The sequence below is a fragment of the Bufo gargarizans genome, chromosome 4 (genome assembly GCF_014858855.1).
Source record: "Bufo gargarizans isolate SCDJY-AF-19 chromosome 4, ASM1485885v1, whole genome shotgun sequence".
Lineage (NCBI taxonomy): Eukaryota > Metazoa > Chordata > Amphibia > Anura > Bufonidae > Bufo > Bufo gargarizans.
In genome coordinates, this window is record NC_058083.1 from 508052668 (window position 1) to 508067529 (window position 14862).

The 14862-nt window shown below is 49.1% G+C and overlaps 1 protein-coding gene across 2 annotated transcripts in view; it reads left to right on the forward strand.

Annotated features, from left to right (window-relative positions):
• Nucleotides 1–14862, forward strand: part of KCTD3 (potassium channel tetramerization domain containing 3) — a 70246-nt gene that overhangs the window by 16540 nt on the left and 38844 nt on the right. For both annotated transcript variants that reach the window (XM_044290807.1, XM_044290809.1), the window contains exons 5-6: nucleotides 2582–2640; nucleotides 4450–4530. In XM_044290807.1, the coding sequence (XP_044146742.1) occupies nucleotides 2582–2640; nucleotides 4450–4530 (140 nt within the window). The remainder of the gene's footprint in view (nucleotides 1–2581; nucleotides 2641–4449; nucleotides 4531–14862) is intronic.

Sequence of the window (14862 nt, forward strand, 5' to 3'; positions counted from 1 at the left end):
AGGAGCTCACACTTTTGTGCTTAGTGTCGCCACCTAGCGGCAACAGCTATACCCATGGTCAAGGCCTGTGTCCCCCAATGAATGGAAGAGAAACAGATTTTACGGTAAGTACAAAAAACTAGTTTTTACAGGGAGGCTGCAGCATATATACTGTATATACATATTCATGAAACCATGCAATATGTGTCAATGGGGATCATAAAATGTTACAGGGGAAATGTGGGGCCGCACTCCTCAGTCGGTCTTAGGGGCAACTGATTTCTGAAAGTTGTTTTGTCCAGTTCATTATATTAGATATGCCATAAATGTCTGATCAGGGGCTTAAACCGCCACCCCCACACCCCCCAAATCAGAGAGTAATGATATACAGTGCATTGCAAAATAATTCACCCCCTTGACTTTTTTCGTATTTTGGTACATTACAGCCTAAAGTTCAATGTTTTGTTTCTGAATTTTATGTGATGAATCAGAACACAATAGTAAAGTGAAATGAGAAAAATATATAAATAAAACTATTGTTTAGAAATAGAAAACAGAAAATTGGCATGTCCGTATGTATTCACCCCCTTTGTTAGAAAGCCCATAAAAAGCTCTGGTGAAACCAATTACCTTCAGAAGTCACATGATTAGTGAAATAAGGCAGAAAGAGAAAAACAAAAAAATATATAGTGGCAATTCTGGAGGAGCTGCTCAGCCCCTGACACTGTGGCGTGTCTTTTATTGGGGGAGCAGCCCGACCGCATGTGGACCGCAGTAATCGACTAACCCCAGCAAAATATGCATACAATGGAGGATATCGGCGCGGTCCACATGCACCACAAGAGCAAACTACACAGAATGTAGCAATTAATCATATAAAACACAGAGAGAGAATGCACCAAACAGATATGAGAACCTCAGCATGAGAACCGTGACGTGGTGCATGATGGGCTCCGATATCTCCATGACTGGAATATATTGGCAAAAGTCTCAGCTTTTAATACCTGCATTTATGTCTTGCCAGCATAGTCAGTGTTATATCTGTTTGGTGCATTCTCTCTCTGTGTTTTATATGATTAGTGAAATGATGTCCATCTGTGTGCAATCCAAGTGTCACATGATCTGTCATTACATATACGCACCTTTTTTGAAAGGCCCCAGAGGCTGCAACACCTAAGCAAGAGGCATCACTAACCAAACACTGCCATGAAGACCAAGGAACTCTCCAAACAAGTAAGGGACAATGTTGTTGAGAAGTACAAGTCAGGGTTAGGTTATAAAAAAATATCCAAATCTTTGATGATCCCCAGGAGCACCATCAAATCGATCATAACCAAATGGAAAGATAATGGCACAACAGCAAACCTGCCAAGAGACGGCTGTCCTCCAAAACTTACGGACCGGGCAAGGAGGGCATTAATCAAAGAGGCAGAACAGAGACCTAAGGTAACCCACCATCCCCACAGTGAGACATGGTGGTGGCAGCATCATACTGGGGGGACTGGGAAACTGGTCAGAGTTGAGGGAAAGATGGATGGTGCTAAATACAGGGATATTCTTAAGCAAAACCTGTACCTGTACTGTGCGTGATCAGAGGCTAGGACGGAGGTTCACCTTCCAGCAGGACAATGACCCCAAACACACTGCTAAAGCAACACTTGACTGGTTTAAGGGGAAACATGTAAATGTGTTGGAATGGCCGAGTCACAGCCCAGATCTCAATCCAATAGAAAATCTGTGGTCAGACTTAAAGATTGCTGTTCACAAGCGCAAACCATCCAACCTGAAGGAGCTGGAGCAGTTCTGCAAGGAGGAACGGGTAAAAATCCTAGTGGTAAGATGTGGCAAGCTCATAGAGACTTATCCAAAGTGACTTTGATCTGTGATTGCCGCAAAAGGTGGCTCTACAAAGTAGTGACTTTAGGGGGGTGAATAGTTATGCACATTGACCTTTTCTGTTATTTTGTCCTATTTGTTGTTTGCTTCACAATAAAAAAAAAAAAAAACATCTTCAAAGTTGTGGGCATGTTCTGTAAATTACATGATGCAAATCCTCAAACAATCCATGTTACTTCCAGGTTGTGAGGCAAAAAAAACACGAAAAAAGTCAAGGGGGGTGAATACTTTTGCAAACCACTGTATCTAATCAATATATTGTTAATGTTAGAGGTTGTACAGGATTAGGGCTCATGCACACGGCTGTTGTGCGGCCGTTCCGTGTATTGGGGACCGCAATTTGCAGTCCCCAATGCACGGCAACATCCGTGCGGCTGCCACAGACAGATGCAGATCCTTGAATGGGTCCGTGATCTGTCTGCACCGCAAGAAAGTAGTGCATGCCACTACTTTTTTGCGGTGCCGAGGTACGTACAGTAAACCCACGGAAGCACTCCGCGGGGCTTCTGCGGGCTTCTGATCCGTGCCTCCGTTCCGCATCTCCCGGATTGCGGACCCATTAAAGTAAATGGGTCTGCGATCCGTGATGCGGGATGCTCACGGCGGGTGTATGGGAGCCGTCTGTCAAAGCTTGCAGGAAGTAATAGTCTGCGTGGTGATCTGGTAAATAGCCTGACTTTTACATGTACCCTCTATTGTTTTCCAGAGGAGTCAGTCTGAATGTTCTGCGCCATGAAGCTGAATTCTATGGAATTACTCCTCTGGGTAATTGTATTCATGGTTTCACTTTTAGGGGGAAGCATCAGTATAGTATAAAGGTGTAGCAGAGGCGAATTTCTTATTTTGAAGGGGTTATCCAACCCCTATAATGACAACCCCCCCCCCCCCCCCCCCCCCAATGTCCAGGCCCTTCCTATTTAATATACTTACCCACTCTCCAGCACCCACATTGCTCCAGATCCCTGCGCGGCCACCGCTGCATCTCCCCGTCGCTCAGCTCAAAATATCCGGCGACGGGGGAGCAGCCAATAGCAGACCGCAATGGAGACGAGGCTACCTTAGCTTAGCGGATGATGCTAGGGAGGCTGATAAACCATCCCCTCCCCATCGTCAGATGTTTTAAACCGAGTGACAGGGAGATGCAGCAGCGGCTGTGCAGGGATCGGGAGCAATGGGGGTGCCGGGGAGCAGGTAAGTATAATGTATACGAGGGCCCGGGTATTAGGGGGTCACTATAGGGGTTGGATAACCCCTTTAAGGGGTATTCCCATCTTGGCCATTTATGGCAGATGCACATGTCTGATAGGTGCGGATCCCACCTCTGGGACCTGTTCCTGTGTTCAAAGTGTGGTCCCATCGCACCCGGACAGTAGTGGAGAGGTGACCGCGTATGTACTGCACGCTTGATTCACTTCAGTAGCATGTCTCCAAAGTGGTCTTAGAAAAGACATTGCACTCCGCTCGTTTTCTCTGTGGTCACCTCTTTGATTGTTGTCCTGATGTGATAACTAGTGATGAGCGAAGCGAGCTTCAGATGCTTCCTTAGAAGTCGCTTCGTTCAAAACTTCGGAATAATACTGTACGGAGATTCGTCTCCGTTAACTATTAGAATGTATGGGCTCCGATGAGCCTAGTTCTTCACAACGTCGCACGTGACTTTGTTGAATAACTTCAGTAATTGATTTTTAAAGTGGAAAACAACTTTAAAACTTGAAATTGAACTTGGATTCGGTTCCGAGGTACTAGTCTTCGGCTCATCGGAGCCCATACATTCGAATACTATACGGATACGAATCTCCGTACAGTATTATTCCAAAGTTTTGAACAAAGCGACTTTGGATGGAGCTTGCTTTACTCAACACTAGCGATTAAACCTTTTTTTTACCCTTAAATGGGGTGGGCAAGTTTTGGGCAGCTCAACCCCTTCCCTTTTCTGGGCAGACCTGCAAAGGGGAGCATATTTAGTCTACTTTCACACTTGCGTTCGGAGCGGATCCGTCTGCATTATATTTCAGAAAAAAGTCCAAGTCCAATTTGTAGTCAGACTGATCCGTCCAGACTTTACATTGAAAGTCAATGGGGGACGGATCCGTTTTAAATTGCACCATATTGTGTCAACGTCAAACTGATCCGTCCCCATTGACTTACATTGTAAGTCTGGACGGATCCGTTTGGCTCCGCACGGCCAAGCGGACACGAAAACGCCGCAAGTAGCGTTCGGGTGTCCGCCTGCTGTGCGGAACGGGGGCCAAACGGAGCCATACTGATGCATTCTGAGCGGATCCGCATCCACTCAGAATGCATTGGGGCTGTACGGATCCGTTCAGGCAGCACCGCCAAATCTTAAGTTTACATTCAGGGGGCCAAGCAGGACAGTGGAACCCGGAGAGGGAAGGAGCCGGCAGCCAATCTTTATTATTCATTCATTCATTCATTCATTCACATATGCATAAACATGCGCAGTATATGTATAGGGCTTTATGTTTTAGGCCTGTATTTTTACTCCTAAAGTGGGTCAGATGCCGTGTAGAGGAACTGATTTTTATATTCTGTTGTCTTTCCTTTATCCTGTAGTAAGAAGATTGTTGTTATGTGAAGAACTGGAGCGCTCCTCATGTGGCAGTGTGCTGTTCCATGGCTATTTACCTCCCCCTGGTAAGTATAGTTTTTGGTAGGCAATTCCTCTTTACCATATAGTCAGCAATATATACCGCTTTAGGGCATCTAGTGAATTTTTACTGCATGCCTCCTTGGACTCCAGTGGCGATTACCGATATCTCGGCATTTACTGGCCTATGAACAACACTTAGCACCTATCCAGAGGGTAAGTAATAAATGTATGGTCGCTGGCTCCAACTCCTTGGGACCCCCACTGATCCACAGAGTAAGTGATAATTGTATGATTGCTGGGAGTCCAACCGCCAGGACTCCTACTGATACACAGGGTAAGTGATAATTGTATGATCGCTGGGGGTCCAACCACCAGAATCTTGACTGATCCACAGGATAGGTGATAAATACTTTATATGATTGCTTGCGGTATGACCACAGGGACCCCCCTCTGATCCACAGGGTAAGTGATAAATGTGTGATCTCAGGCTTTAGCTGCTGGGAATCATACTGATCCACAGGTTAGGGGATACCGTATTTTTCGCCCCATAAGACGCACCCCCCCAAAATGGGGGGTAAAAATGGAGCGAATGCTGACATTTTTACATCGCTGGCTGCGATGTATGCGAGAGCGGGGAGGGGAGGAGCTGGGGGCCGGCAATTGCGGCAGGGCGGTGCAGTCACTGTAGCCCAGCCCCGCGCTCCAGTGCTGCACTATACAAATATAAAATGTGTTATTAAATTAAAAGTGATTACACATGCCCCCCCACTCCTAATATTACCGTACATCCTAACCGCATCTGTAGAATGCAGGCGGCAGCGTAACTCCTTGATGTCACGTGCCTGCGCCGCCTACTTTATGAATGAAGCAGGCGGCGCAGGCAAGTTAGGATGTACGGAAGCTGTTAGGATGTACGGTAATATTAGGAGTGAGGGGGCATGTGTAATCACTTTTAATTGAATGAGACATTTTATATTTGTATACTGGAGTGGTGGTGGGGGGGGGGTCTGTGGATGACAGTTTTATGGGGAACATCTGTGGATGGCACTGTTAAGGGGTTGGGGGGGGGGTCTGTGGGTGGCACTGTTATGGGCTGGGGGGTCTGTGGATGGCACTGTTATGGGGTGGGGGGTCTGTGGATGACACATATATAACAGTGCCACCCACCGATCCCCCCCTGTAACAGTGCCACCCACAGATTCCCCCCTGTAACAGTGCTATCCACAGATCCCCCCCCCCCCCCTGTAACAGTGCTATCCACAGATCCCCCCCCCCCTGTAACAGTGCTATCCACAGATCCCCCCCCCTGTAACAGTGCTGTCCACAGATCCCCCCCCCCCTGTAACAGTGCCATCCACAGATCCCCCCCTGTAACAGTGCCATCCACAGATCCCCCCTGTAACAGTGCCATCCACAGATCCCCCCTGTAACAGTGCCATCCACAGATCCCCCCTGTAACAGTGCCATCCACAGATCCCCCCTGTAACAGTGCCATCCACAGATCCCCCCTGTAACAGTGCCATCCACAGATCCCCCCTGTAACAGTGCCATCCCACAGATCCCCCCTGTAACAGTGCCACCCACAGATCCCCCCTGTAACAGTGCCACCCACAGATCCCCCCTGTAACAGTGCCACCCACAGATCCCCCCTGTAACAGTGCCACCCACAGATCCCCCCTGTAACAGTGCCACCCACAGATCCCCCCTGTAACAGTGCCACCCACAGATCCCCCTGTAACAGTGCCAGCCACAGATCCCCCCTGTAACAGTGCCACCCACAGATCCCCCCTGTAACAGTGCCACCCACAGATCCCCCTGTAACAGTGCCACCCACAGATCCCCCCTGTAACAGTGCCACCCACAGATCCCCCCTGTAACAGTGCCACCCACAGATCCCCCCTGTAACAGTGCCACCCACAGATCCCCCCTGTAACAGTGCCACCCACAGATCCCCCCCTGTAACAGTGCCACCCACAGATCCCCCCCTGTAACAGTGCCACCCAGACCCCCCCTGTAACAGTGCCACCCACAGACCCCCCCTGTAACAGTGCCACCCACAGATCCCCTCCCCGTAACAGTGCCACCCACAGATCCCCTCCCCGTAACAGTGCCACCCACAGATCCCCTCCCCGTAACAGTGCCAGCCACAGATCCCCTCCCCGTAACAGTGCCAGCCACAGATCCCCTCCCCGTAACAGTGCCAGCCACAGATCCCCTCCCCGTAACAGTGCCAGCCACAGATCCCCTCCCCGTAACAGTGCCAGCCACAGATCCCCTCCCCGTAACAGTGCCAGCCACAGATCCCCTCCCCGTAACAGTGCCAGCCACAGATCCCCTCCCCGTAACAGTGCCAGCCACAGATCCCCTCCCCGTAACAGTGCCAGCCACAGATCCCCTCCCCGTAACAGTGCCAGCCACAGATCCCCTCCCCGTAACAGTGCCAGCCACAGATCCCCTCCCCGTAACAGTGCCAGCCACAGATCCCCTCCCCGTAACAGTGCCAGCCACAGATCCCCTCCCCGTAACAGTGCCAGCCACAGATCCCCTCCCCGTAACAGTGCCAGCCACAGATCCCCTCCCCGTAACAGTGCCAGCCACAGATCCCCTCCCCGTAACAGTGCCAGCACAGATCCCCTCCCCGTAACAGTGCCAGCCACAGATCCCCTCCCCGTAACAGTGCCAGCCACAGATCCCCTCCCCGTAACAGTGCCAGCCACAGATCCCCCTCCCCGTAACAGTGCCAGCCACAGATCCCCTCCCCGTAACAGTGCCAGCCACAGATCCCCTCCCGTAACAGTGCCAGCCACAGATCCCCTCCCCGTAACAGTGCCAGCCACAGATCCCCTCCCCGTAACAGTGCCAGCCACAGATCCCCTCCCCGTAACAGTGCCAGCCACAGATCCCCTCCCCGTAACAGTGCCAGCCACAGATCCCCTCCCGTAACAGTGCCAGCCACAGATCCCCTCCCCGTAACAGTGCCAGCCACAGATCCCCTCCCCGTAACAGTGCCAGCCACAGATCCCCTCCCCGTAACAGTGCCAGCCACAGATCCCCTCCCAGTAACAGTGCCAGCCACAGATCCCCTCCCCGTAACAGTGCCAGCCACAGATCCCCTCCCCGTAACAGTGCCAGCCACAGATCCCCCTCCCCGTAACAGTGCCAGCCACAGATCCCCTCCCCGTAACAGTTGCCAGCCACAGATCCCCTCCCCGTAACAGTGCCAGCCACAGATCCCCTCCCCCGTAACAGTGCCAGCCACAGATCCCCTCCCCGTAACAGTGCAGCCACAGATCCCCTCCCCGTAACAGTGCCAGCCACAGATCCCCCTCCCCCGTAACAGTGCCAGCCACAGATCCCCTCCCCGTAACAGTGCCAGCCACAGATCCCCTCCCCGTAACAGTGCCAGCCACAGATCCCTCCCCGTAACAGTGCCAGCCACAGATCCCCTCCCCGTAACAGTGCCAGCCACAGATCCCCTCCCCGTAACAGTGCCAGCCACAGATCCCCTCCCCGTAACAGTGCCAGCCACAGATCTCCCCCCCCCGTAACAGTGTCAGCCACAGATCTCCCCCCCCCCCGTAACAGTGTCAGCCACAGATCCCCCCCCCCCCCCCCCATAACAGTGTCAGCCACAGATCCCTAGTAATAGTGCCATCCACAGACCACCATTAGTTCCAAACCCACCAAAAGCACACCTTTTGGTTAAAAATATTTTTTTTCCTATTTTCCTCCCCAAAAACCTAGTTGCGTCTTATAGGGCGAAAAATACGGTAATTGATTACTGTAAATTTGGCCACTGGCTCCCCCACTGATGCACAGGGTAGGTGATAAATTATTGCTTGGAGTCCAACCGCCAGGGCCCGGGGACCATGACTGATCATGATAACAAGGGTCCCCAAGTCCCCTGGATAAATGGAGCAGAAATACACATGCGGGACCACTGCACCATTCACTTCTCTGGGACCGACAGGAATAATCAAGCATTAAATTCAGCCATGGATATAAGGCAGCGGTGGTCATGCAGTTCCCTACAGTCAGACCCCCAGCCACCGATGTTGCCCATACCCATGTTTCTGCTTCCAGTGGATGTTATAGGAAGAGAAACTTCCTGTAGTAGCCATTTTAGGCCTATCGCACACGACCGTATGTGTCCCGTGCCAGTGCTGCAGACCGCATATGCAGATCCGAAATACACGGCGGCGTTCCGTCGGCATTCTGCATCACGGGATGCGGACCCATTCACTTCAGTGGGTCCGCAAATCCGGAGGTGCGGAACTGAAGCACTGAACAGAACCCTACGAAAGCACTACAGAGTGCTTCCATGGGGTTTCGTCCCGTACTTCCGTTCCACAAAAAGATAGAACATGTTCTATATTTTTGCGGAACGGGCGGATCGCTGACCCATTAAAGAGGACCTTTCACCTGAAAATGAAAATGAAACTAAAGATATAGCCTTACGTACATGCTTATTCAGTCATTCATTTTTCAATCAGTGCCCCCGTTTGTCCGCGCTGCCCCCTGGAATATTTGCCGCCTTGTATGCTAATGAGCCATTTGGCTCAACTGGGCGGGCCTTCAAAAGTTCTCCCGGGCGTGTCATTCTTCTCCCTGGCACGGAGCGCATCCAATCAGCGCGCTCCTCTTTTAGCCAGGGAGAAGACGCTCCAGTTCTCGCGAGATGGCGCCGGCTCCGGATGGATGAAATCGCTCTAGTTCTCGCGAATCTCGCGAGGACTGGAGCGTCTTCTCCCTGGCTAAGAGCGGAGCGCGCTGATTGGATGCGCTCCGTGCCAGGGAGAAGAATGACACGCCCGGGAGAACTTTTGAAGGCCCGCCCAGTTGAGCCAAATGGCTCATTAGCTACAAGGGGGCAAATATTCTGGGGGGCAGCGCGGACAAACGGGGGGCACTGATTGAAAAATGAATGACTGAATAAGCAATACCAGGGGCATGTAAGTAAGGCTACATCTTTAGTTTAACTTTCATTTTCAGGTGAAAGGTCCCCTTTAAAGTGAATGGGTCCGCGATCCGCTGCGGCTGCCCTACGCTTGGTGTTCGTGCATTGCGGCCCGCAATTTGCATGACTACGGGGCCCACATGTTCGTGTGCAGGAGGCCTTAGGCTTAGAAGTTTAGAAGCAAATCTTACCATTTAAAGAAAATTTCCAAAATCCACTTTTTAAGGACCAGTTCAGGTCTGAAGTCACTTTGTGAGGCTTACATAATAGAAACCACTCATAAATGGCCCCGTTTTAGAAACTACACCCTCAAGGTATTCAAAACTGGTTCTACAAACTTTGTTAATCCTTTAGGTGTTCCACAAGAACTAAAGGACATTTTTTGGGCAGATTTTCTATTTTAATAAAAAAAATTCCGCTAACAAAGCAAGGGTTAACAGACAAAAACTCAATATTTATTACCCTGATTCTGTAGTGTACAGAAACACCCCATATGTGGTCATAAACTGCTGTACGGGCACACGGCAGGGCACAGAAGGAAGGGTACGCCATGTGGTTTTTGGAAGGCAGATTTCACTGGGATAATTTTAAGTTGCCATGTCTCATTTGAAGACCCCCTGATGCACCCCTAGAGTAAAAAACTGCAAAAAAGTGACCCCATTTTGGAAACTACGAGATAAAGTGGCAGTTTTGTTGGTACTATTTTAGGGTATATATGATTTTTGGTTGCTCTATATTACACTTTTTGTGAGGTAAGGTAACAAATAATAGCTGTTTTGGCACCGTTTTTTATTTTAGTTTTTTTACAATGTTCATCTGACAGGTTAGATCATGTGCTATTTTTATAGAGCAGGTTGTTACGGATGCAGGTTGTTATAGAGCAGTTTTACATAATAATAAAGCATTTTTGAAAAAAATATTTTTTTGTCTCCATATTCTGAAAGCCATAGTTTTTTTTAAAATATTTTTTGGGGCGATTGTCTTATGTTGGGTCTCATTTTTTTCGGTATGAGATGACTGGTACTATTTTAGGGTGCGTATGACTTTGATCGCTTGGTATTACACTTTTTGTGATGTAAGGTGACAAAAATAGCTTTTTTTTTTATTTATTTTTTACGGTGTTCACATGAGGGGTTAGGTCATGTGATGTTAAAAAAAAGTAGACGTATTGGGTATTGTCTCATCCGTAAGAACCTGTTGTATAAAAAATACAGCAGGTTCTTACGGATGTGACAATACCCAATATGTCAACTTTTTTTTATTTAAGTTTTACACAATAACAGCATTTTTTAAACAAAAAAAAATCATGTTTTATTGTCTCCATATTCTGAGAGCCATAGTATTTTTTATTTTTATGTTTTGGGCGATTATCTTAGGTAGGGTCAAATTTTTTGCAGGATGAGATGACAGTTTGGTACTATTTTGAGGTGCGTGTGACTTTTTGATCGCTTGGTATTATCCTTATTGTAAAGTAAGGTGACAAAAAAGGCTTTTTTGACACTGTTTTTATTATTATATATTTTTTTTATGGTGTTCACCTGACCGGTTAGGTCATGTCATATTTTAATAGACCTGGTTGTTACGGACACTGCAATACCTAATAATTAACACAATAAAAGCATTTTTGAAACAACAAAAAAAAGGATTTATTGTCTCCATATTCTTATTTTTTGCCCGATTTTTGTTTTATGTAGGGGCTCATTTTTTGTGGCATGAGGTGACTGTTTGGTACTATTTTATGGGGCATACACCTTTTTGATCGCTTGGTGTTGCACTTTTTGTGATGTAAGGTGACAAAAAAATAGTTTCTCGCCCATATTCATTGGGGGACACAGGAACCGTGGGTATAGCTATGTCCTCTAGGAGCCGTTGACACTAGTAAAAGCTGTTAGCTCCTCCCCTGGCAGTCCACGAGGCGTCCACTGTTTTCCCATCTTAAAAAGGAAAAAAATAAACTAAAATAAAAAATCTTCAGAGCAGGGAGGTCTTGCCTCCTATTGACACTAGAAAAAACTAAAGCTCTCTCTCCAGTCTGGAGGGGGTATAGCTCCCTCCCTGTTCTCCCGGGGTCGAGCTGCGCCAGTGCCGGTCGACCGCACTGCTGCCTTATTAGTTTTCAGCAGATCTGCGTCAGACTATGTTGTTGTGCCACCAGGACCCCCACACTTCCCCTCTAGGCCGCCGGCTACGCGGCCACTTAGGGCGTTTAAAAAAAACTTCATTGCAGCGCTCCTGTTCGGCCGGCCACGGTTATACTCCGTGGTGGTCCCGCAGCTACCACCATCTAGGAAAAGGAGTTACACCCCTCTCGGGGACCGGCACCAACAAGCGCCACTCCGGAAGGGTTAACGCCAGTATGATGCCGGCCGCTGCATGATTTTTTCAGCCAGCGATCTTTCAGTCCGGGGTGACATCCCCGTCCGGTGGGCGAATGCGGCGCTTCCACTCTGTTCTCGGTCCCTCTACGCCCCGGCAGACCGACAGCTCCCGGTCGGCAGTGCGCGAACACTTTGGCCCGGCCGCAGCTTCATCCGCTGCAGACTGGTACCATGCATCGGTCGACAGGCAAGGAAGGGAGCGGTGGAGCTCCCCCACTCCCCTATATGCGATCCACTCGTGTCTGGGCACTTAGGGGGTTAATCGCATCTCTGGATAGGGGGTGGGTGTGCGTGTGGCGCGAATTCTTCCCGCCTCGCTTCCCTCTCCCACATGCTGCTAAGCCCTTCCCCCTGTCTGCAGACAGCTTAACCCTTTCTGGCCAGCCACCTCTGCAACTGGCACCAGCCTTCCATAGGCGAGTAATTGCACTTATCTGTGACCTAATTTCCAGTACAATGTGCCTTAAACATTAACACAGTTAACCCCTTCCAGCCTCTCTGCCTACTTGGACATCGTAGTTAAAAAAAAGAGTAAAAATGTGTGTTCATACGCCCCTCCTCATCACCGCAGGACCACCCGGTCTGTGTGGTACCAGGCTGGGCCTGTGTCCTATAGCGGACAAGGGAGGACATCTTATAGTTCCCAATCCGCCCTCCTGGGTCGTTGGTTGATTTTCCTCCACCTGCGCAGATCCAGGGAGGACAGCTGGAGTATTCCCAATCCACCCTCCTGGTCGTGTGGTTGATAGTTCTCCAGTGCACTCCAGTACAGGACCTCTGGTTTCCCAATCCGTCCTCCGGGGCCATTTGGTTGATAATTCTCCACCTGCATGATCCAATGGAGAACCTCGGAAAGTTCCCACTCCACCCTTCTGGGTCGTTTGGTTGATAAGCTCCACCTACGCAATCCGGTGGAGCGACCTTTAGATTCCCACTCTGCCCTCTGGGTCGTTGATTGATATCCCCACCGGTGTGGCCTATTCTGCCACGGGCAGTTTCTGAACTGCGCGCAAGCAGACCAGAGCAGAACATTTCTCCTTGGTCTCCTGCACACCCCCAAGGATGGAGAGGGGATCAGTGATTTGGGCCCTATCTCGACTCCCTTGCAATCTTCCGAGATTGTGTCCACAGTAGCCAGCAGTTCTTGTCGTTTGCATTACTCCATTTCATAAGGTGGAGTATTTGCACCATTGCTGCATACCATACCTACCGTAGGCATTATAACTGCTAGAGAGCTGTTGTCAATGACGCCTGTAGGCGTTTCCCCTTCCAGAGGGGACGGAATTACATTTCCACTAGGTAGTGGCGTTATGGCATTATTGGCATTATCACCGGTTTGGTAGTTACCGTAGGCATTACCTCTTCCTTTAGGTGGAGTAATTGCACATCGCATATGCGTGCCCTTCCATAAACGGCGTAATCTCTCTACCGTTGCATTCAGTTCCTGCTGTATGCATGACTACTTCCGCTAGCAGTACTCCTTGTATGCATTACACCTTCCATAGGGAGTAATTGCACTACTACGGTTACAATACTTGCCTTATATATTGTCCCCTGCAGTTGGTGGACTAAGTACAATTACACTGTTTTTAGTGCCAGACGTATGCATCCCCCTTCGGTAAGTGGCGGCATTGCATCTCCACTGGGTTCTGTTCCTGCCGTATGCATTTGCCTTCTCCCATCACCGTGCTTCCTCTTGCGTTCCACTTCCACTAGTGGTCCGCTTACAGGGGAATACCTAAGCATCTTGGGCTCCTTCTTATCTTTGGGTGCTATTTGATTCTGGCACCCGCCTCCTGTATTTGTATAAGAAACATTGGGGGCACAGTGCGCCCCCCCCCCCCCATCATCATGTGATGAGCACAGTGATGTCACCACAGGTCCTGAAGAAAGAACAGGAGATGATCAATTGGAGGAGGTGAGTTAATAATTTTTTTATTTTTTAACCCTCATTGGCACTGCCCACTGCGCCACCAATGTTTATTATATTGAGGGGGGGCACACTGCGCCACCAATGTTTATTATACTGGGGTGTTGGGGGGGGCGCACTGCGCCACCAATGTTTATTAAATTGGGGGGGGGGGCAAAATATTTATTATATTGGGGGGGGGGCGCACTGCACCACCAATGTTTATTATATTGGGGGGGGGGCGCACTGCTCCACCAATGTTTATTATACTGGGGTTTTGGGGGGTGCACTGCGCCACCAATGTTTATTATATTGGTGGCGCAGTGCAAAAACGCACAACAGAGCATGCTGCGGTTTTATCTTTTGCCTGATCAGTCAAAATTACTGAACTGAAGACATCCTGATGCATCCTGAACGGATTGCTCTCCATTCAGAATGCATGGGGATATGCCTGATCAGTTCTTTTCTGGTATAGAGCCCTTAGGACAGAACTCTGTCGGAAAAGAAAAACGCTAGTGTGAAAGTACCCTAAAATATTAAGTTTAAATCCCCCCTTTCCCAATTTTACATATAAAATATATAAACAATAAATAAACATATTACACAGCGCTGTCCTATTAAAATTATTTAAAAAATATCTCCTATGCGGTGAGCATTCGCCATTTTTTTAGTCACCTTTGTTGAGTATCGCAATACTTTATGGTGACGAAAGCTAATCAAAATTTTGGTATCAAAACAACCCTACGCCGATCTGATCGGCGTAGCGTTGTCACGATACCAAAATTTTGATTCGGTTTCGATTTGGCGACTAAAAATTTGATTTGGCTCCTAAATTTTTCAGTTCAGGAGCCAATGGCTACTAGGTATTTTTTTTAGTCTGGAGCACTGTTTCTTCTTCCTCCTCAGACAGAATGGCTACGGGCCTCTCCCTTCTGTATTCCGGGACTGCGGAAGGTGTTCGAGGCGATCTGTCTGCGTTGGGGTCTCCTGGATGTGGACTGTTTGGCCTCAAGTCTGACTCGGAAGCTTCCCACCTTTCTCTCCTGAGCAGGAGGTCCGGAAGCGTGCGGCGTGGGAGCCCTGATTTCCCTTTGGCAGGGGCTCTCCCTCCTTTGCGTTTTTTCCCCCCTTT